The sequence below is a fragment of the Anneissia japonica genome, unplaced genomic scaffold, assembly GCF_011630105.1.
Source record: "Anneissia japonica isolate Jap-2015-1 unplaced genomic scaffold, ASM1163010v1 scaffold287895_len483588_cov180, whole genome shotgun sequence".
Taxonomy (NCBI): domain Eukaryota; kingdom Metazoa; phylum Echinodermata; class Crinoidea; order Comatulida; family Comatulidae; genus Anneissia; species Anneissia japonica.
In genome coordinates this window covers 370,996-394,605 of record NW_022701552.1, presented here as the reverse complement: position 1 = coordinate 394,605, position 23,610 = coordinate 370,996, and the positions used below count along the sequence as shown (strand labels likewise).

The 23,610-nt window shown below is 33.6% G+C and overlaps 2 protein-coding genes across 3 annotated transcripts; both read right to left on the bottom strand.

The window, feature by feature from the left end:
• Positions 1 to 1,825: 1,825 nt before the first annotated feature.
• On the bottom strand, positions 1,826 to 13,838 carry LOC117103616 (heparan-alpha-glucosaminide N-acetyltransferase-like). Of its 2 annotated transcripts, none has more exons than XM_033244196.1 (18): positions 13,449 to 13,838; positions 12,898 to 13,052; positions 12,129 to 12,253; positions 11,823 to 11,938; positions 11,168 to 11,237; positions 10,816 to 10,873; positions 10,337 to 10,458; positions 10,048 to 10,124; positions 9,700 to 9,730; positions 9,452 to 9,597; positions 8,774 to 8,901; positions 8,175 to 8,296; positions 7,808 to 7,943; positions 5,260 to 5,343; positions 4,863 to 4,937; positions 4,643 to 4,713; positions 4,312 to 4,424; positions 1,826 to 3,153 (listed from the first exon to the last, which is right to left on the bottom strand). In XM_033244196.1, the coding sequence occupies exons 1-18, from the start codon at positions 13,498 to 13,500 to the stop codon at positions 2,975 to 2,977; spliced, it is 1,860 nt and encodes a 619-aa protein (XP_033100087.1). In that variant the 5' UTR covers positions 13,501 to 13,838; the 3' UTR covers positions 1,826 to 2,974. The 2 variants fall into 2 exon arrangements, with proteins under 2 accessions (XP_033100087.1, XP_033100089.1); XM_033244198.1 differs by having other exon boundaries at positions 10,337 to 10,440; positions 13,449 to 13,837.
• A 4,933-nt stretch (positions 13,839 to 18,771) lies between these two features.
• LOC117103607 (heparan-alpha-glucosaminide N-acetyltransferase-like) lies at positions 18,772 to 23,277 on the bottom strand. Its single transcript, XM_033244185.1, has 4 exons — positions 23,146 to 23,277; positions 21,169 to 21,239; positions 20,640 to 20,752; positions 18,772 to 19,613 (listed from the first exon to the last, which is right to left on the bottom strand). Exons 1-4 carry the CDS (start codon positions 23,275 to 23,277, stop codon positions 19,435 to 19,437), a joined length of 495 nt encoding a protein of 164 aa, XP_033100076.1. The 3' UTR covers positions 18,772 to 19,434.
• Between the last annotated feature and the right edge of the window lie 333 nt (positions 23,278 to 23,610).

Genomic DNA, 23,610 nt, shown 5'->3' with positions numbered 1-23,610 from the left:
TCAGACCTCTTGCAGTTTTATACTCATTGCAGTGGCGTATCAAGGGGGTTCCCCTCCCCCCACCCAAAATCATGGTCAGGTAGTTAAAAAAATCACCTAAAATTACCTTATTTTACACCCCTCCTCCCTCTATCAGCACCTCTATTTCAAGACTTCTAAATACACCACTGTCTGACTTTGACGATATGTTCAGACCAGTGGCGTAACGAATATGCGCTCTCATGCGGCGGTCCGCAGAGCCCCCGACCAAAAAGGTTTTGATACATGACACCTTAATGTGTCTCTGCAGGGCATATCATATTATATCCAGTGGCGGATTAAAGGGAGGGGGTTCTGCCCGCTCGGGACCCCACCCGCTCGGGACCCCACCAAATTTGTCAACAAATTTTAAAAATAAAAAGAAAATTATATTCACAATTGTAAGTCTGAGTGCCATTTCAAGCCATCTAGACGTGCCATAATCATACATTTTCTTATCTCAGCTCCACAATGGCAACAGCATAATGTGTCTTTGAAATCGACTGTAGGACATATATCATAATAAAGAGGTGGGGTGGGGATCTGTCGGCCCGGAGTCCCACTAAATTTTGTCAAAAATATTTTTAAAATGTAGGTAAACAGAAAATTATATTTACAATTTTATGTCTATGAGTGCCAATTCCGGCCATCTTAGAGGTGCGATAATCATAAATTTTCTTTTCCAAGCATTCACAATGCACTGAGTGCCCGGCATTTAGGCTATTCGTAAGCAATATTATGAATGATACAATTACTTTAGTGTCTTGCACTCTATAGTGTGCATGTAGGCCTACTCGTAATTATGTAAATAAAAATGTGTGTTGTAACATAATTTTCTAGGCATTTCACAGCACTTTCTCAGTCTCAACAACTCTAACGATTTTTTTTTTAAATCCAAATTTTAAATAGTAATCATTGTACTCCACTGTTTTGAAATTATCATTTCACTCTATTTTAGTAGTTTAAAGTAAAAATTTTAAATCTAAATCCAAGGGCCATCTTTTAACAAATTAGGCCTACTCAGAATTTTAAATAATATAACTTTAGCTCACTGTTTACGTAATTTCTGTTAAGTATACCTTAATTTGTAATTAGTTTCAATCGACCATTCCGGAGTGTCAATCAAACATCACAACTAACCAATCAGAACAGTGCCATGAATACGCGCGTGTTCTGCAAACACACGTGTTGTCCCACAAACGCACGTGTTTGCGTATATTTTTACACTGGCTATGTTCTCACACGGCAACTAACGGTTAGCAGGATCCGGATCCTGCTAACCGTTAGCTGCCGTGCGTCCATGCGAGAAAATCCCGATCCGGATACCAACAACATGATGATCGAATCACTGGATAACAAGAAACTAGAAATTGTAGACGCGTACGTGTGATTGGTTGATGATAGAAACGCCCTCAACTTGCTAACCGATAGCGCTTGCTAACCGTTAGCGTATCCGGATACCGCTAACGGTTAGCGCTAACCGATCGGGCGTTCTCACGCAGGTGCTAACGGTTAGCGCTAATGGTTAGCTCCCGATCCGGATACTAGGGCTCTCGTGAGACCTGCGCTACTGTCGATTTATGGGAGCTTTACAACAATATCCACGGGGCGGGGCTTAGCGGAATGGTCCATTGACTTGTGTCTGTTATTTAGGAGTACAGCATAGGTCAGAGGAAAAGTATTAAAATGTTTCCATTTCACCAACAATGTACCACTGTCCGTATTTTTTAGTTTATCTATTATATCATTGTCGTCGAATAAAGATTTACATTGAATTGAATTTAGTATAATATCAACTACTGGTCGATTTTGTTTTGCATTTATACACAATTCGTTTATTTAATAGTTAGAACATGGTGCCAAAATATGACAATTGTTAAAAAGAGCAAGCCGTTGAAAAAAGAAAAACCTTCTGTTAACAAGTTTTCATTTCCTTTACCTTCATCTACCTAGCTGTTTTGTATCTATACCCAATTCGTTTACTTAAAAGTTAGAACATGGTGCCCAATTCTGACCATCGTTAAAAAGAGCAAGCCGTTGGAAAAAGGAAACTATTCTAACAAATTTTTGTTTCCTATCACCTTATGTTAATATTATTATCAAAGGTAAAGGTAGTCCCGTATTCATTACTGAACGCAGGGGAATGAGCTGTTGGCCCATCGTACTTACACCTAGGCATTGTGTGGTAGAGTGGCTAGTTCCTTTTCCTCCCCAGTAGTGAACCGGGTAGAGACAAACGTAGGTAAAGTGCCTTGTCCAAGAACACAAGCGAAATGCATAGCGAAGATTCGAACCCCTGACCTTGAGACCGAAACGCAACAATTACGTCAACCGCTCCTAATATGTAAGTATTAAGCTAAGTAAAACGGGTTTTGTTTTTGTTTTTTTGGTTTTTTTTTACAGTATAATGTATAACTTATAATTAAATTAATCCATACATTCAATGCTATGTACATGTTGTTCGAGCTCAGTAACAGTTCTTTCTTCTTCAAGTGTTCGGATATTGATCAATAGCTTATTTACACTACCAACGTACATACATCACATGTGTACACCAGGTCACTGGATATAAATTTTTCACACAAAGGTATCAAATATATGACTAATATTATATATTAAAACACACTGCCTAATGACATGAATGTCACAATAAAGGTCTGGTGGGATACAAGTACTTACTTTAATGGGCTATTGCAATAAACTAGCAGCAAATCAGGGGAAGAGACGCGCATATTTACTGTCAAAATCAAAATTGTATATTCATTTTATGACTGGCAATCCCCCAACCCCCTCGCCACCTGCTCTAAAATGTTTGTAGGTGTGCATAACATAGACTTGCGCAAGCATTTCATAACTTCAGCAATATACACTGCATGAATTTTTAGAAGAGATAACATCACCTGCAAAATGAAACAACAAACACATCTAGCCATGCATTCTCATCCAGTAGGCCACATTAAATCTTAAGAAAAAACTTAATAGTGTAAAAGTAGTAAGCAACTATGACCCAAATAGACACACCAAGTAGTGACATCGCCAGGTATTCAGCGTGGTTGCCTTTGTATGGTGCCCACGACAATGGAAAATAGCTATAAAACACTTCATGACAAACGTAGATCAGTATCGAATTCATGCCTGCAAGATGAAAAAAACAATGGTGTTCTTAAAGGCGTATGTCAGAAGCTATCATTACAATTAATAATTAATATAATTATTATCACCCAAATTGACGTACCAGGAAAGGGGAAAGAGAGATCCCATCCCTTAACATAGTTTTTAAATTGTAAACAAGTATATAAGATATATTATATTATATTATTTTTTGCTTTCTGTTGTATCAGCGCATAGAAACCCCGGTGTTACGCGCTATATAAATCTAATTACATACATACATACATTATGCTCCTGATTACACAGACGCTTTCAACATATAATTAATATAATTATTATCACCCACATTGACGTACTAGGAAAGGGAAAGAGAGATCACATCCCCTAACATAGTTTTGAAATTGTAAACAAGTATATAAGATATATTATATTATGTTATTTTTTGCTTTCTGTTGTATCAGCGCATAGAGACCCCGGTGTTACGCGCTATATAAATCTAATTACATACATACATACATACATACATACATACATACATACATACATACACACACACATACGCACATACATACACACACACATACGCACATACATACATACATACATACATACATACATACATACAATAATGCTCCTAGTGTGATTACGCAGACGATCTGAACATAATAATACCAAATACAATACAATATAATAATAGAAATACAAAAAAAAAAACATAAAGAATTATTACAAATACTAGTATTTAAAACAAATACTGGTATTAATAATAAAAAAAAAAAAACTTAATGTATTAAGATTTCTAACAAGATATAAAAGTTAATAGGGCGATGTTGGATGGCGGTTAGTCGACCTAAAATATTCCAAACTATAATAAAAAAATAAAACTTAATGTATTAAGATTTCTAACAAGATAGTAATGTCTACGCTTTAAATACCGCCATATAATACACTTATAAAATGAGGATTAACTAATATTATTAAGTTCGGATCAGACAATTGTTTCTGTTGTACTTGACCAACTACAAAAGAAAAGCTGTCTGCTAGGGTTTAAGGTTAGACCTAATGCAAATACCAGGACCTTAGCCTACCATGAGATCATAGATGTGATATAGATAAACACAATGTAATGTATCTAGGCCTAGCGTGAGTTTACATTACCGTACCAGGATAGAATTACCGTACCAGGATAGAAGAACGGGTTTCCAGAATACCAGTGGGCAACATCTATAACGTAATAAAAAAGTGCCAGCAATATGAACGCCATCCCAGCGAGAGCAAAAACATACGATAGAGACCTATAAACATACATGTGAGAAAAATTATGAACAAAAGATCAATATGGATTTTTAAATAAAGTATTTTGTCAGTGTTTCTGACATATGAGAAAAATCTCCCCCTCCCAAAAAAAAATATATATATAAAGGTGAATATATATTTTTTGACAAGTAAAAAAAAAAAATATATATTTATTTATTTATTTATTCAACTATTAGAATTTTAGGGCAAATTTTACCATAAATTTTTGTTGACAGGAATCCATCCATCCTCTTTTGATGCTTTGCACAATATGGTTCCAATTACACCCTTTAAATACAAGTAACGACATTTTATATTTTAATAATGCATTACACATAAGTATGCCTATTGCAGGACACGTTATTAAATTATCATAAATTGTCTAATCCTACGAAGGTTTGATATAGGCCTATGCTTTTGAAGTGAGGCTTACGTACCGTAATGATGCCCCAGATAACTAATCGTATTATCCGCTGGCGATCTCCAGGGTAAAGTAGGACAATCTTCCCAGCCTAAAAGCAATAATTAGACGTGTGAATTTTTTTTATTTGTTTTGCTTTATTTTTCTCTTGACTATAAATACCATAAGCTTTAATGCAATTTCATTTTTATGTGTATGAAATACGACATGAGGTTGATCAAAATCAAGAAGATCATATACATATTATAAATGTTAATGGCATTAGTATTACATACTATAAATATTAATATTGCATAAAAATTAACATATCATTGCCAATGTATCTGTTTGATAAGATAATAGGATAGTTTACGCATTCTATGTTGATTAAAAATCTGGTATCTGTAGGCCTATCACAATCCAAGATCATTTACCTGCAGTCCCAGAAACGTCATAAAGATCGAATTGATTGATCCCAGCATTCCCTCCGGATCATAGGCACCTGTGCCATAGATAACCTATCACAATTAAATACACAAACCAGTTAAATGATTAAATCAACACGTTTATCATAGTAAACCAATAATGTGAACTGACTGACTATTCAATATTCAAATAAACACAACAACAATGTTATTTGTATATATTTTGTATTTCGAAACACTCGCTGTGCAAATCGCTTGTGTCCTTGGGCAAGGCACTTTATCTACGGTTGCCCCTCTCCACCAAGGAGTACAAGTGGGTATACTGGTAGGTTCCAACACAACTGCCGCAATATTATGGAATAATAATATAATTTAATTTAATAATTTAATTTGGTGTTCAATGTGTTGGTGGTAGTAATGTGAAGCGCTTAGAGGCTTTGTAAAGGCATTAACCGCTTTATAAGAACGACATTATTATTATTATTATTATTATTATTATTATTATTATTATTATTATTATTATTAATATTATTATTACTATTATTATTATTATTATTATTATTATTATTTATTATTATTATTATTAATATTATTATTATTATTATTATTATTATTATTATTTTTATTATTATTATTATTATTAATATTATTATTATTATTATTATTATTATTATTATTATTATTATTATTATTATTTTTATTATTATTACATTATACTGTATTATTGTATATATCATATTACAGGCCTATATATTTATTTACAGCAGGCCTACAGTGTAAATATAGTATATATAAACGCAACAGTATTATACACATAGGCTTATATATTAAGTATGTTGCAGAGTCGTCCGATTACGTCATAGTATTCTGTAAGTCTGCCTTTAGCCGAAAACGTCTGTATAATTATCCTTTTATTGGTCTGCTATGCTTTAATAAGTTTAAATTTTACGAGTGTTATTCTTCGATGTTGATATTGTCACGCTAATTAAATTGTGTAAATATCACGTGGCTGTAGTGTTTTCATTTCGATATAAATGAAATAAAATAAGTCGGGAATACTGTACATAGGCCACTACAGTGACGTAAAGACTAACGACTTCTGATTCGCTTCTGCGTGCTGAGAAACATTCCAATTGTATAAATAAACTAATTGAAATTATTTCAGAGAATGCTAATGAGGGGCCGGGGACCAGCTCCCCGCCCTCCTCTCCGTCGTCGACGTAAAAAAGCACAATTCGTCGGGGAATAACAAATCTATGAAAGTCTGAAAGTCTGAAACTCAAAAATCGAATAAAAAAGAGCCTTTCGAAACACTATATTTCAGGATGATTCGCCCCCTGGACCACCTCTAAGGAGTTCTGGGATGTTAATTTTGTTTAAATTGTAATATTATCTCATGTTGTTGTCGTTGGTAAATTTTTTGTTCCCATGATTTAGTTTAAAAGGAGCATTTCTAGTCAAGTACTGGCCACAACCAGAATTAAACTGAAAATGTTCCTTTTACACTTACCTATGCTCGAATAAGCGCCGCACCAAACGTGATTTTTTTCTTTAAGCGTAGCGGCGCTTAATCGAGAGTATATAATATTACCCTGTGTGTAATGAAACAGGGTTTTACATATAATGTATACAGTGTTAAAATTAAGAAATAAAACAATGAAGACACAAGCATTTCCTTATAAACGTGTCTTTACGAAGACCTATGATAGGCCATACAGAAGTAGACTACGAGAATACGTGAAATAGGTAACAACATTGGAACGGGCATGGAAAGCGCCACGGCAATATCTATTTATAAGCGCCGAACTGCAGCCTCCAAAAATGTTGCGCCGCGGCGCTTATTCGAGCACGGTAAATCATGGTAACAAGAAATTTACCACACCAACGAAAACAACATGAAGAAATATTACAATTTAAACTAAATCACAAGGTTTTATGGGAATTATGATAGTAACTAGCAAAAAGTTCCTGATTATTGAAATATTTTTTATGAAAATGAGCAAATAGCATATTCCTACAGGTACAAAATAGACTACGGTACGTCGCTATATTACCATATTGCATTGTGTAATGGTTTAAATTAATCAGATTTACCGAACTTTAGTTATCATGTACTAGCCTTAATTTCCTGATAATAGTAAAATATTAATTATGCAAATGAGCAATTAGCATATTCATACACGTGCCAAAAACAATAGGCTCCCTATTTTTATTACCATCGTACAATAATACCTCCATGATTTTACCAAACCAAACTTTAGCAATCGTGGTTAAAAAACAATTTACCCAACAACAACAGCAATATGAAAAAGAACATGGGTAAAAAATAATGCCTCCGGCCCTGTAGCTTCGCTCCTTTGGGGAGGATAATAAGACGGGTATACCATAGGGATAGAAAATTATATTATTATTATTTTCTTTCTCTATGGGTATACATAGACCTTTACGTCGGGGACATCTACTTCCCCCAACGGAGACATTGTACCCCAGGCGGGCATGAGCCTGGCGCCACCATTGAGTTATTATTTAAAAATATGTAACTAAAATGCGATATTACTTGACACGTTGGGTACTGATAGATGTGATCTTCTCCAAAGAACCATTTATCAATATATCCTGCAGCGCCACCTGTGCACATACTAACAGTGTTGTTTATTCCATAAATCATAGTTCCTCCCGGTCCTAAATAAGCCCTGGGGTAAAAATAATAAAATAATATATTATTAGTACATTATAATATCTATAATTATTATAATGATTAAAATGATAATATCCCTAATACTACGATGTCACATCACATTTGCCTACTTTCAGTAATGAATACGGGACTACCTTTACATTTAACTTTATTAATAATAATAATATGGGTGCTCATATATTGTAATGAATATAATACAGAAAATGAGGATATTAATATAACTTACGTAGGACATCCAGGAACAGGTAGCAGGAAGGTGAGACACGTATGCGTTACAACCAGTGCCATGATAACCAGCCACTCAACCCAATAGTCAAACACATCAAAGACATAACCATACCAACGGTTCTACAGGAAAACAAATAGTCACCATCATATACAGAATGTCATAATAGTAATTATTTTGACTATTTTATGTTTCTGACACAATTCCGTTTCGTGACAACCCTTCCCATTAATTCTACAATCGACCTTTCCAGTTTCTTTTCAACTTGTCACCAAAATCACATTTCTCAAGTTTTTTAACATCTTTCGGCTTGAAGATTGGCTTGAACATGGACATATTCCATCCTATCATCGATCACCACCACCACCGCCATCAAGACCATCATCATCAGTAGTAAATTATACATACGTCATGTGACTTTTGGCATGCAATAAACTTAGATTTGAGATTATAGGCCGTGTTTCCAGTAGCAGACTTACACAACTCGTACAAAATAAAATTTTTGTCATAATTTTCTGTAAAGCATATACCTGTACCATTTTCACTGTTAACTCAGGTGCTTAGGCAATATATAGGCTGAATACTGTACCCGTACGTACTTGTAAAACGATGCCTTTTACTTTTGGAGTTTTTCCGAAAAATAGTTCCAATGTTGCAACGAAAAAATATGATATACTGAAACGCTGTAGAACTCCTGGGATCCTTATGTATTGTAAATCATTATGACCTAAAAAATAGTTTTAAAATATGTGTGTTAAGATTATCTCTTCATAGAGGTATGAATACTCTACGCTATTAGATGTAATTTTTAGTTAATATTCAATTTCACTGACAGACACACCGAATTCAACATAGTTTAAGAAACTGGGAAAAGGGCAATGGAGGCAGGCGTGTCCCAAAGCTGAGAATACCTAAACACTAATATACATCTTGGTTGAGATACTGGCATTACACCCCGGAGGAATAATGAGAATAATTAATAGCCACATCACTTCCATAGGGCGGGCAGGACGTAGAGATGAGAAGATTTGAACGGCAAAAAGCTGAGCGCAGGTCTTTGAGAAGGTACGAAATAGAATTGGATGTAATTTAGAGAGAGAGGCAAAAATGTTAACCAACAAACGTAGAGTGTAATTTCAGCCGAATATGTCACCTGATATAAATATAACAGATAATGTAAAGTGATTGGTCGAATACTGTTTTCCATGATATACCAATCTGTCGCTTACAAACAAATATATATTTGGATCATAATATGTAAATTACGGTCCACATACCTCCAGCAGTGTTTAAAAATAAACCCAACAGGAATAAAATGACAGTACGTCGGAGAATCTTCTTGAACAGTTCCCATCTGGTTACACCTTTCGATCGCAGAGAATGCTGGGATAGAATTATTGAAGTGCCCATAATGAATATAAACCTTTTTTGGGAAAAACAAAACAACTATAGTTACGGAATGATCCAATAAGTAAATTCAGAAATTCCAGATGAACGATAAAGATACGCTATAGTTAATACTTACCAAGGAAAAACAAGATCGGCTACTGTTAAACCTTGAAAAAATGAAATTAATAAAAATATATTACAAATAACTTTTGTATCTTTTTAGTATTTTAATTATTTTATACACATATTGTTATTATTATTATTATTATTATTATTATTATTATTATTATTATTATTATTATTATTATTATTACTAATATTATTATTTGTCAATAATGTTGAATTTATAGAATAGTTAGAGAAAAGATGTTGCTTGTGCCAGGTAACAGTGTAATTTCACTGCTAGTGCGTACAAATTTATAATACAAGAGAATGTTGAAAGAAATGATTTACATTTTAGACTGAAGTACGGTACTTTACTAACCATTCCATATACTGTGCTCAAAATACCAGTAACGTCCACCTCCATAATTAACAAAGATCATTACCACTAACGAAAATCTATATCAAGAAAAAACAAGTCATTTTGTCTGCTATTAAACACAAATAAAGAATGGAATCATGACTTTTCTTGAGATTTAGATTCAGAATTTAATTCAATATGCGTATCAAAAATAGTTTCAGACAACTGAAAATGTGCCAATAAGGGGTCTAACAAGCCGGAAAGAGGGGTCCGATCCAAGTGTCAGATAAAATTTCATGTTTGCCCTTACCCTCTAAATGTATCCAACGATTTCAATCTTTTCTTTGAATTTGTCTTTTTCTCTTTATTGATACTTTGTGTATCAGATGGCCCTTCTGATGTCGATCCAAGGTCCTGTAAGGAAAGAGACGCCTATAACCAAAAATATTAGCATTTCTTTCAATGTGAGCATTGGCAAAGATAAAATGACAATAAGGGTTAACCATAGGTAATGCTTAAAACATGGTTATCAAAATTTGATGTTAGTAAAAATCTAGATATCAAGAGCAAGTTAATCACATAAATATAAGATGAAAACTAGCGTTAGAAACTAGTTGCTGTACATGTATGTATTATTATTGGTATAATATTCTCCTGATGACGATTGAAGCAACTCAATAGAAAAGTAGAAACGTAGAACAACAGTTCTTTTCAGACCTATCTGCGTGCTGTACTACAAATATTTAAAATAAAATTACTTCGCCATGCAAACATTCGGACAAAACTTACATTGTTGTTCAGAGAATATGACGCACAGCAACAGCATATCTTGCTTATCCACTCGCGCCTGAAACACAATTATTATATTACTTTGTCTCCATTATAATCAATGAAACGCATACAAGTTATAGGACTATATATATACTCAGTATATTTATGATTTTCAGAGGCTTTTCTACGACTGATTATGATTGACTGAGTGACTGATTAATTGACTGACTAATTTATTGATTGATTGATTGATTAATTAATTGGTTTACCTAAACAAATGCATTTAATTGTTTTGTAAAATGCTTGAATGTTTGGATTACATCATTTTTTAAATAAATTTTGCATATGTATTATTAATATTGAAACTTACCTAATGGCCTGCTTTAGTAAAATATACAGACATGCGAGACCAGCATATATTCCAATCGCCACAAAAATGGCTGAAAACAAAAACAACAAATTAGTCATCTGAATAAATATGCCTACTAATATAACATCGTCTAATGGAAACTGTAGACATTATTGTGATATATGATCATTAATAACGATATTATTGATGGCATATTTAACACTTCAAATAATAATACTGTTATTATTGATAATAAATTCAATGGGCCACTGTGAAAGGGATGGGGGAAACCATCAACCAGGATGTCAAAGAAAGTCACAAAAATAAGATTAGAAATAAAAACTCACTTCATTATTAAAAAAAAAAAAAAAAAAAAAAAAAAAAAAAAAAAACAATAAAGAAAATTTGCAAGAGGATTCGTCGTAAAAATGGTTAATCCGGGCATTTCACGATCAAATGTTTTGCTTGACAAAATTAAAAAGTTTTGTTAGACTGAGGAAATTGAGCATATATACGCTTGCATTTAAAAAATCACACATTGTCTTATTGATTATCAGGCACCGTCTATAATCCAATTGATGAGTCTGAACAAAAATGAACCAAATGAACATTCATGCCAGTAATGTCCCCAAGCAGTTCGTTGTGGCACGGTCGATATATTATATTAAGTACTTACGTGTTGCACTAAATTCTGGTTTGTTTATAACATCAACAGTCAATGTTAACTGGTTCTCAACGTTCTCTACCGATACGTTATAGCCCCCATTTTCTCCAAAATGGTACTTTAGTAAACTGAAATTAGAGAATTTACAATTACACCAAAATATAATTGTAAGAGACTCATGTCCGGCACGAACAGAATAATACTACCTCAGGTGAACTTTCACATTATTGCAATTTATCGTGTTGTTTCGCTTTTAGAAGAGAATTAACACTTATGCAAGTCAAATATCGGCCTAAAAACAAAGTATATATAGTGTACCTGTTAGTTGTATTTGAAAAATCGGTACTACTGCTTCTAATTTGAAGTAGCATAGGATATCTTGTATCAGCATAGAAATCGATCGAGAATGATGCAGGTAAATCCACAATAAACAGAAATTCGCACTGAAATGAAAATTCAAATATGTCCTATATATAATAATAAAAAATTTCCTACATTGTGTAATAAAATGCCTGACGGGATCGAACCTGCGACCTCTCACTGTCAAGGCGAGTGTCATACCAATTAGGTCGGGAGGTTTCATGGTTGAACAGATTCAATTGACCGTGAGGTACACTCTATTACACAATGGGCGTACGGTTGTAAATAAATAGTAGGCCTACCCATACAGTGTAAATCAAGATAGCCTATAGATATTGAAATTGTTTCCAATGGATATTTAGTTTATTTTGTCATTCTGATTGGATTTTCTCTATTTTTCTGTTTAAATTTTATTTGTTAGCATTATGTGGCCGTTTGTTGTTTTATGGGTTGATGCCATGTACTTATCTGATCTGTTTGTATGTCTCATTCATCGTTTCATTTCCTCTTATGCAATAAGCATACAGTAACCATTACATTGCATTAAATAAAAAATAGTCTTACATCAGTAAAATAAGGCCAAATTAAATTATATACGATGATGTGAAAAAAATCAAAAGTATTGAATGTTCTTTTTTCTAATAGAATTTTAAATATTCAAGCCTAATAGCCATGTGCATTCAACTTTAGTACCTCTAACGCTAACATTCTGTAACAATATGCATACCTCAAAGCACTCGCTTGTCTGGGCCCAAACCTCTGCATCATATTGCAAATTCGATATCATACTAACGTGAGCGGTATCAAATGTAATTTGGTGAATGCCCAGGACATCCTTCTCGTCTGATATTGCTGTCGATGGTTCAATCAGCATCCCCGGGCCTGTGTATTATTAGAACAAAACATTTATACGTGATGGCGCGAATATTATACTGTATAACCAATACAGACCTAAAACAATCTTTCCGATACGGTATACTAGTTTGGAAAAAAATAAATAAAATAACAAATAAAATGCAATATGAAGTGGTTCTCCACCTGATCCCTAATCTAATTTAATATTCAATAACGACTTGCTAATATGTTATGACATTTCCATTTCAATAACTTTTACATATAAACGACTTGTTAAACATCTTTACCTATCTACCGGAAATACAAAGAAATTCGCCCATTGTCATACCAAATATACCTATATATATGATCTCAGGAGGAATATAGCCTAACATTAAAGGCCGGCATATGATCAAAATAATAATTGACTGGGTAAAGTCTTACCTGGAGTTATAAACATCAGGATAAACAGCCACCTCTTGATCAACAACCGCATGGTTTACTGTTAATATGCCTGTGTAATTCATATATTATGCGTAGTCGCTGTATCTAAAACTAGATTGAATTTTCCTCTAGTACTTTGCTCTTCTAATGCTATCTGTAAAGATAACCGGTGCTCAATACTGATAGGCCTAAATGGTTGACAACGCCTACTCCAAATCACTACAAACTCTCGACAACATAGATAAATAATTCTCTTCGCAGTTAAGCCAAATACAATTGCAACTTTACACAGACATTTCTACAACCATCAGCTTTCGTGATCACTGTTTCATTTACTATATAATGATGTTATCTGCTCCATTGCCCACTAAATATTTGCTGACAAGCACTACTTGTATAGGCATAACTGTAATAGGAACAAAGAGTTTTACTACGTGACATCAGTAGCAACCGTATGTTTTAGACATAAACATCACCATAAAGATATAGGATACGATTAAGCACAGCAGTTTACCTACTACAGATATCACAACACGCGCACTTTCAACACAAGCCACCCAAAACAAATCAACAATTCGCACTCTTCTTAGGCTACAGAGAGACCATCACCATCAGAGAACGAGACCTAACCCACTTCAAAAATGTGTAACCCGTACTCGCGCGAACAAGTGCCCGGGCGCTTAAAATATTGTTTGCACTTTCAGATGGGCGTTAATTCAAACAGGGCGCTTATTTAAACGGGGCGCTTATGAAAACAGAGTGAAAATTGAGGGGGCGCTTTTGGAAATAGGCTTAGTTGAAACTCGAGGGGTTCTTATGGGAAATTATTAAATTCAAGAGGCACTTTTTGAATGAAAAAAGATTATATAAGGACATTACGAATGGTGGTTAGGCGGAAAAGATAATCCTCCAGAGAACATGGCTCATGACAAGAATGCGTGGATATTTACATAACAGCAAAATAGCAGATGCAATTAGTAATGGTGGGTAGTGGTTAGCTTGTTGGCCATCGGCCGATTGAGATTAGCAGGATGGCAGGATCATTGTATTTTTTCTTGAAAACTCAGAGAATGTGCTAAAGGTCGGGAAAAGAAAAAGAGGAGTAGGACTAGGCATAGACAAATATGTAAAAAGAGTAAAGTTGGAAATATACTGTCTGTCCAGGGATCGGAGCTCTCATCAGTCCAAGAGAAATATCCTCATTTTGATATTGACCTAAGAAGAATGCATTTCCACTCTGCAGCTCAAATCATGCCAACAACCACAGTCCCAGGATTGATTAGATTATTGACTTGCTTATGATATTATTCAAACGGGGCGCTTAAAGAAATTTTCACGTTAGGAGGGGCGGTTATTCGAGAGGGGCGCTTATTCGCGCGAGTACGGTAAGTTAAGAACGTATACCATGCGCGCGCCAACAATTTATCAAGAACGGATGGTATTTTAAACCATGAATACATCAACTAAAGAACTTCCACTTCCATTCCAAAAGACTGAATTATTTACCGTTTATTTTCGGTAGCACAACAATTCGAGGCAAGACCGTCTTATTTGGCTATCGTAATGACAAAGCATCATTTTTGCAACGATGTATGTACTCTATGCGTCGACAATATCAGGAATATCGAACGGTACTTTAAACCATGAATAACATCAACTGAAGATTTTCCTCTTTCATTCCAAAGCCTGCATTATTTACCGTTTAGTTTCGGTAGAACAGAAATTCAAGACAAGGCCGTCTTATATGGCTATCATATTAACAGTGCATCATTTCTGCAACGAATACGATCAATTAGTCGTTAGGGTTTTGTTTTTGTTTTTTTTCCAAAGTGAGCATACAAACACTCAATATGAAATTTTCCCACCATTAAAAATAACCGAGAACCCACTACCCCATTCTACAATTGTTTTAAGTGGAAAAAATCAATAATATAAATTTCTTAAGAATATATATATAGGCTGTCTCTTATACACATCTAGATGTGTATAAGAGACAGGTCATACCAAATATACCAATATATATGATCTCAGGAGGAACTGTCTCTTATACACATCTAGATGTGTATAAGAGACAGAATAAGTTTGTTCGATCAGTGAACAGTTAAATTACGTTTTTATTAAATTTAATTTATTTATATTGTAATTTAACTGTTCCCTGGTTTGATTAAGAGATTGGGGAGAACAAATGTTGGTACCACTCAATTATATTACTCTATATTACATATTATATTGCCCCTTCACTCCTTCCTTAGATAAATTTGAACAAAGCGGCCCCTATTTTTAATACATGATCCATTCCAGTGAATCATATCTTTTGATTGTTACAAGGCTTTCTCTCTAAACACTAACAAAAAAATCAACGGACTTTTTTTTCAAATTTTCTTCTAATGTGAAATTCTACTAAACTGTTAATTCAAAAGAGAAGTAAAACAACATTAGTGATCATAAATCCTTCAAATGGAATATAGCAAACGAGGTATACACCTACAACTATTCTATTCTGATGATAACGCATGGTTTACATAAAATTGCTGAACTTTTCGTTACGTTTTTTAAAACAATTTTTTAACAATTAGCGTTTTTTTTTTGTTTTTTTTAACAATTGCAGTTGAAACTGCAATTGTTACCGAAGCAATCGGGAAGGCTCCCCGATTCGACCGACCACCAATCAGTGCCGTCAAAAGCTGTCGGTGACGGTGAGAGCATGTAGCAATGTATTGGAAACCAGACAAAACTGTATAACATTTTTTCTTTTTTGTTACACAGTACGGTACATTACTTTTAAATGTATGTAATTTATAGTTATCTTATCACATTACTAATTCTAGTACCTTTCAATTAAAATTGAAAATCCAGATGACTGTTCCCGAGGTTATTGCTTCTTGTCCTTAAGACCCTGGTTCAAACCCGCCGGCAAGCGTCCGCTCCTCAAATAACCATTGCATGCGAGTGGGATTATTTTATTAGTAGCTGGAAAGTTCATTAACAGTTACACGGTTCATTTCCCAGAAATTGTCCTAACATTTCCCCTAAAATGAATAGTGTATTAGTATCTGTCGTTTTTGTGTTGTTTGTTCAATTAACAAGTGACGAGCTCTGGTAGACATTCAGAATTCACAAAGCACATTTTTCCATGAGCAGATTTATTCAACATTTTTTTTATATATAGAAGTACAACATTCTGCCATTGGTTTTTTATCTAAAATATTCACAGTAAAATTTGTTGTATTGCAAGTATAAATATGTAATTACTGTACTGTGTTGCATTATTGGCATAATGTAATTATATAGGCTTATGTACAATTAACAATGCAAATATAATTTATCAGTTTTTTTTCTGAACTTCTACAAATGTTCTAAGAATTTTAAGGCTTAACATCGTGTGGCTTTACAAGATAATATATCATTACAATACAGGTCTACAAATAATGTTAATATATGCAATGCAATAATTAAAATTGGATGTCAACATATAAAAATGTTATTCCACAGCACAAATCAGAACAAAAAGCACTCAATATACAACACTTCCTGTGTGTCATTTGTTGGGTGAATGTGTATTACCCTGACAGTTATATTTTCTTGCCACTCTTACAGTGGTGTGCTTTTCAACTGAAACAAAACTTTTAGTAGAAAAGTGGTGCAATGTGCATGTTTTTTTTTACATGTAACCACTAATTTAACACCATGAGAAGTATAAGTAGAAATGCTCTTATGCTGCACAAAAATAGCATAGCCTCCCCACAGTGATTTTTCTCTGAAAATTGATCAGTAGGAATTTGAAACCAATCCGACTTACCAAACTTTAGCTACTGTGGTAGCAAACAATTTACTACAACAGCAACAATGACAACATCATGAACAAATACTACAATTTCACTTACTTTTTTTTTTGGGTGGAAGGGGGGGGGGTAAATCATGATGGCATTTAGCATAAATTTCCTGATTAGTGAAATACTAATTATGCAAATGAGCAAGTAGCATATTTACACACTCCAAAAACAAGACTTGCATCTTTTTATTACCATCTTGCATTCTTTCAAGTTTGAAACCAATCAGACTTACCAAACTTTAGTTATCATGGTAACTATCCTAAATTACCTGATTAGTGAAATAGTAATTATGCAAATGAACAATTAGCGTATTCACACACGTACCAAAAAAACAATAGGCTCCGTCTTCTTATTACAGCCTTCCATTTTTCCAAGTTTTAAACCAATCTAACTTACCAAACTTTAGTTATCGCGGTAACTAGCCTAAACTACCTAATTATTGAAATATTAATTATGCAAATGAGCAAATAGCATATTCATATACGTACCAAAAACAATAGGCTCCATCATCTTATTACAGTACCATCTTGCATATTGGCAAGTTTTAAACCAATCAGACTTTCCAAACTTTAGTTATCGTGGTAACAAACAAATGACCAACAACGACAGCGATGACAATGACAACAACAACGATGCCAACGACAACATGAGTAGGAACATAGGCAAAAACAATAGCCCTCCCGGAGCTTCGCTCATTTGGGGAGGCTAATACGCTAATTAAGTGGCAAACATCTAAATAGGTGTTAACAGGTATATTTTAAATTGTTAAAAAAACATTGATGATATGTGTTTAACTAAATTAATTTAGTAACTTTAAAATTCAAAAAGAAGCAAGCACTCACAATGAGCAACCTTTTAATATTACTGAAAATACATTTTTAAAAACTTAACCCATCCGTACACAGTATTGTACAAGCAGACAATACATTTACTTACAGTTACTCGGTTTAACTTCTTGGAAACTTTTTCCTAATAATTATACCAAGCGAATTATCTAACAAATAATAATTCACCCTTTTAAAAATTATATGAAAGAAGTCCAGTGCACATCAATATATATAAAAGGGAACACGATTATTTTTCTAAAGAGAGAGATTGTTCTTTTAAGTTATTTAAACTATAGGAAATATTTTACAGAAACAAATTTCCATAAAAAAAATATTTTGTCATTTAACAATCGTTTTAATGTCCAACATGTTTATGGAATCTAAATTTTATCTTATTCTTTACCAAAAGATTTTTTAAATTATACAAAATAAATATCTAAATTTGCACTTAAAACACAATTTTCCTTGAATACACTATAGGGTGTAGTAGGTAATTTCAAGTTTTTATTATTATTATTATTATTATTACTATTTAATAATAATAATAATAATAATAATAATAATAATAATAATAATAATAATATTATTATTATTATTATTATTATTATTGTTATTATTATTATTATTATTATTTTAATTATTATTATTATTATTATTTTTTATAAAAATAAAAAAAATTAAATATACTGTATTATCAACAAAACTATGTATACAGTACATTTAAAAGTGAGAGTTACGATTATTATAAATAGATTTTTATGGTTTAGGATTGCCCATATTTGTGCTTATAAACCACAATATTTTTAGGAATTGGCAATCACAATAGCTTTTGATTGGTAAATTAACATTTTTAGTTTGACAACCTCATCACAGCTTTGGGCGAAGAGGGTCCATGTTTGCCCGACAGGAGTAGGATCAGTTCCCCCTGATCCACGTCTCAGTCGTAACCACTCTAAAATGCTTTAATATTAAAAATAGTTCTACTCTCATTTTCCTTTTTATATTTTATAATGCTAGTATTTTTATATTAAATTTATCATTCATTCATCCATCTCACAACAGTACACTCTAGAAGACAGTCAAACTTAATCAGGTTATCTGTTCCTAGAATGCTAAATGACCATACTGGCCAACATTATTTTTTTTTGTCAGTCCGAAATTATGGAACTCCCTTTCACCTAAACTTCAATCAACTTCCGGTACTGATGCATTCAATGACCCTCCTTAAAACTTATCTCTTTAACCACTAACTTTTAATCTTTAAGCGCCAGTGACAAATAATAGGTGGTATATTTTATTTATAAAAAACAATTTACAGATTTAGGCCTAGATCTTCAGGAAGAAGTTAACCTTAAAGAGGTAGAATGCAATTAACACCCAGATTGATGCTCCAATCAGACTCATTGCAAGGTACTCAGCGTGATTCCCAACAAAGGGTTTCCAAGAAAATGGGAAGTAGCCGGAAAAAACTTCATGACCAATGTACAGGAAAATTGAGTTCATTCCTGTTGATTATACAAAGAACATACATGTATTAATGGTTTTTAATAGTATGAATTACCCATTTAAATATAGTATTTGTATAGAGCAAAATCTACATTGAGAATTCAAATTATGAGAAAAAAAAATCTTTTTACCAATTATTAATAGATGCATGTGGTAGCTCAAGAATGATTTCCATTTCATGACCCTTATTAGTGAATAATCAATTTAAACTTTTTGTATTAAATCAGCAAAAAAATTTATTGTTTTTATTTTTTTCACAGGAAGTTGATGACTTAAGTTTGGCATGTACTGTGTCGTACAACCATCACTAGGGTGGTACCAGCGGGGGGAGGGGGCGACGAAACCACAATTCGTTGGGGAGAAACAAAATGTATGTATCTTTTACATATTAGTAGACCCTAAAACCGATTAAATATGCCTTTAAATTGTCATATTTTTCAGGGGCTTCATCCCCCCGGAACACTTTCAAGAGATTTTGAGTGATGCCTGATCATGCCCGCCTTTTTCATCGGGGACATGGGCCCACCATTCGGGGACTTCAGACCCCCCATCGGGCAAATACTGGTGCCACCACTGGATCATCAGCTTGAAATCTACCTCAATTCTCTGTGAGCACTTGAGATGTGACGATTGTCGGTGGTGGTCTGAGGGGATTGTAATTATAAATCATTTATTGTTGTGCCCAAGTGCATTTTTACCATAGAGGTATTACAACAATACTAACAGTGCTAACTAGGTGACGAAGCAATGTTGAGTTGTGTACTACAGTACTCCACAAGACGGCAATTGTAGGAAAGCACCACCTTCACGCTTAGTATACATATTATTGTTAAATTGTGGGGGGGGGGATCCCATTGTAAATTATGATTAGGCATATTTTGACTGGCTGAATGTATGGCTGGCATCTTGTTGAATACCGATACACAGCTTAGGGTTTTGGAACATCAAAGCATTGGATAATGTGACAGAGTTTAACATGTACTTGAGGTCATTCTTCATATGAAAGAGTAGATTTTTCTTTTTACCTGCATAAAAGAATGGAGCACCTGACCACCAGTGGACAACATCAATTGTCCAGTAACAAAAGATGAGAAGAAGGAATGCCATACTGGACAGAGCAAGCACAAATGATATGGACCTGTTTGAAAAAAAAAAAATTAAATTGTTTGAAAAAAAAATAATGAAGTTTAAAAAAAGATATTTGATTCCTTTAAAATAATTCATTCATAAACAAGTTCTGTAATTGTTTCTAATCTAAATGAATGTTTATGTTCCTGATTTCGTTATTAGAGAGTTTTTGCAAGCTTACAAAAAATGATAAGGATTATGTCATCAAATTTTTAGACAACCCTTAATCTACAGCACTGTCACAACGATAGGCAATTCATGCCTTTTGCAAGAAGCAAGGATCATATTCAGCTCGTACAACATATTGTCACTAATGATTGAGGCACGGATGACGATAATGAAAAGGACATATTAGTGACTGTTTCGCAAGGTTGCAAAATCTCCCTATTATCTAGGTTTTTACTCATAGCAACTTAATTTACCTACCACAAGTTCTTGTTGATGGGAATCCAGCCATCATTTTTAGTTCCCTTACAGAGAATAGTGGCAATACATCCCTAAAACAGGAACAAAATGACAAGTTTATATATCATTAGTATATATTATCATTAATATTGATATATTACATTATATAATATACAATTGCTTAGGCAAGCAAAAAGCATTTACATCAGTAGTAGAATTGTAACCTTTCAAATTTGCATAAACATATGATGTGATGTTCCCTGCAAGAACAGGCTCGTGAAGCGTGTGGACCCAAGGTGTGTTTTCGGGGTACGTCGTAAGCTTGGCTTGAACAACACCCAGATACTCAGCTTTAATGAGTCGGTCCTCATTGTTTTACTCCTACAGTATCGATTTAACTTTACATTACAATCAAACCTGTAGCAGCAGCAGTAGCAGTAGCAGTAGAAGCAACAACAGACATAGTAGTACCAGCATGGAGTAGTAATGATAACAATAGTAATAATAACTGTAACAATATAAATCCAATAAATACAATATAAAAGATAAAAATAATATAAATACTTACACCATTAAAAATAAAATTTAAGCTTCTTGCACTGAACATAAATAAAATTACACCACATACTAAAAATATAGAATTTGACCCAGAGGTGACGGAACTAGGGGGTGCTGTGTTATGGAGAGTAATGTGTGACCGGAAATGGTTTGCAGTCAGTTGGTTGTTACCATGCGCCAGTAATGTTGGAGTATATAGTACAGCAATATGAAACTATTATGTAGGCCTAATGAATGAATAAATTTCGAAGTTTGTCGGGTAGTGAAATGATTATTTCACATTTTAAGTGCTCCCTAAATTCATAAGTGTAAGCTAAATTACGGTGATTAATTTAATTAGCGAAGATATGGAGATTTTCGAATCCCTCTTTCCAAGAGGGGATGCAAATGATGCTTTGAGAAACTTTCGGAAGAAATAAATTAAAAAAAGAAAAAAATAATAACTAAGAATAATTCATTTGCAGAGGTACCTTATTTAAGTATTATACAATGCATCTAACAATGCAGTTCTTGTAGCCCTGGCTTGGGCAAGGCATCCATGTGCAAAGCAGTGGTGTTTGTTTATCCGTGAAAAAAGCACGCCGGGAAAGTTTGCCTTACTAGGAAAAGGTGACGTATCTACCTTATGACGTATGCATGCTAACTAACGCGAGTGTGACGTCACCAAAAAATGAATATTTTCTATCATAACCAAAATATTAATAACTACAAAGTTTCTGGGCGTAAATTCCCTTAATATGAATGAAGGGTTGCTCAATCTCCTTGCCATACAAATTACACAGCTTCCACTGACGTCTCAGTCGATAAATACGGGTAGCTGAAGTTTTTCTCGCAAATCTGACTACAAAACCATATCCAAATTCACGTTCCACTTTTGAGCCTGAGTTGTGCTTCGCACTCGCCGCTGAGGGCGGCGTTCCGGGAACCCTGCGTCAAGGTATGCAAAATAAGCACATAAAATCTGTAGATTGATTGATTGCGTTTTTTTTTTTTTTTATTTATTTATTTTTTTTTTTATGATGAAATTGTACATATAATTTTAGAGACTCAATTGTTTAATTTCTCTTGAATTTTTAATATGTAATACGTCTTTGTAATTTTCAAGGTATTAATGTAAATTTTAATATTTAATATTGCTCTATTTTAATAATGATTCGTAAATTTTTAATGGCCAATATTTGTAATAATTTTTCAGTCTCTCAATTCAGCTTATGCTGCAATAGACTGTTGAGTTTGTGCGATTCTTTTTTGCAATAAATATACCTAAATATATAAATCAATTAAAAGTAATAGAAAAACCCAGCCATTACAAGCCATTCTATCCCTGTCTCTTATACACATCTAGATGTGTATAAGAGACAGGAGCTGCAATCCAAGTTTTTTCTTTCATTTTATAAAGATGTAATTTTATTTTTACTATTTAAAACATTATATTCTTACACTGAATCTAAAGGTATTAGTTGGTCCTAGTTTTTTAGCCCAGAGACTTGGACTCAGCTGCTGGAGTTGCAAGGGAAGACACGTAGAAGCGCCACCACTTGTGGTGAAATGGACAGTACACCGCAAAGCCATTACGTGGTGTTTTCAGAAAAGTGTACTGCATTCTCTAACATGTACATAGCCATGTTGTACATGAGACCAGCAGCTTAAATGTCTCTTTCTAAAGAAAGTGCATTATTTAAAAAAATTACACTTGCATTCAACAGCAAGTATTGTAACTCACCAATTACACAATGGAACGATGATTTACAAAACCAAGTCACTTTATGAGGCTTAGGGAATTGAGTTGTTTTTAGTCGTGAGAAAATGTCCAAAAGTCACAGAAATTTAACCCAGGACTCATGGATTAGAAGACAAGCATTGTAAACACTAAGCTATACTATACTCTAAGCAATAGTACAACTT

Coding starts and splice junctions, on each gene's coding strand:
- LOC117103616 (XM_033244196.1), bottom strand. CDS start 13,500: ATGCGGTTGTTGATCAAGAGGTGGCTGTTTATCCTGATGTTTATAACT. Junction 10,125..10,336: donor TCGTTGGATACATTTAGAGG/GTAAGGGCAAAC, acceptor TTCTTGATATAG/ATTTTCGTTAGTGGTAATGA. Junction 7,944..8,174: donor CCTGTTCCTGGATGTCCTAC/GTAAGTTATATT, acceptor TTTTTACCCCAG/GGCTTATTTAGGACCGGGAG.
- LOC117103607 (XM_033244185.1), bottom strand. CDS start 23,277: ATGGCTTTGCGGTGTACTGTCCATTTCACCACAAGTGGTGGCGCTTCT. Junction 20,753..21,168: donor CCCATCAACAAGAACTTGTG/GTAGGTAAATTA, acceptor TTTTTCAAACAG/GTCCATATCATTTGTGCTTG. Junction 19,614..20,639: donor TGCTCCATTCTTTTATGCAG/GTAAAAAGAAAA, acceptor TATAATCAACAG/GAATGAACTCAATTTTCCTG.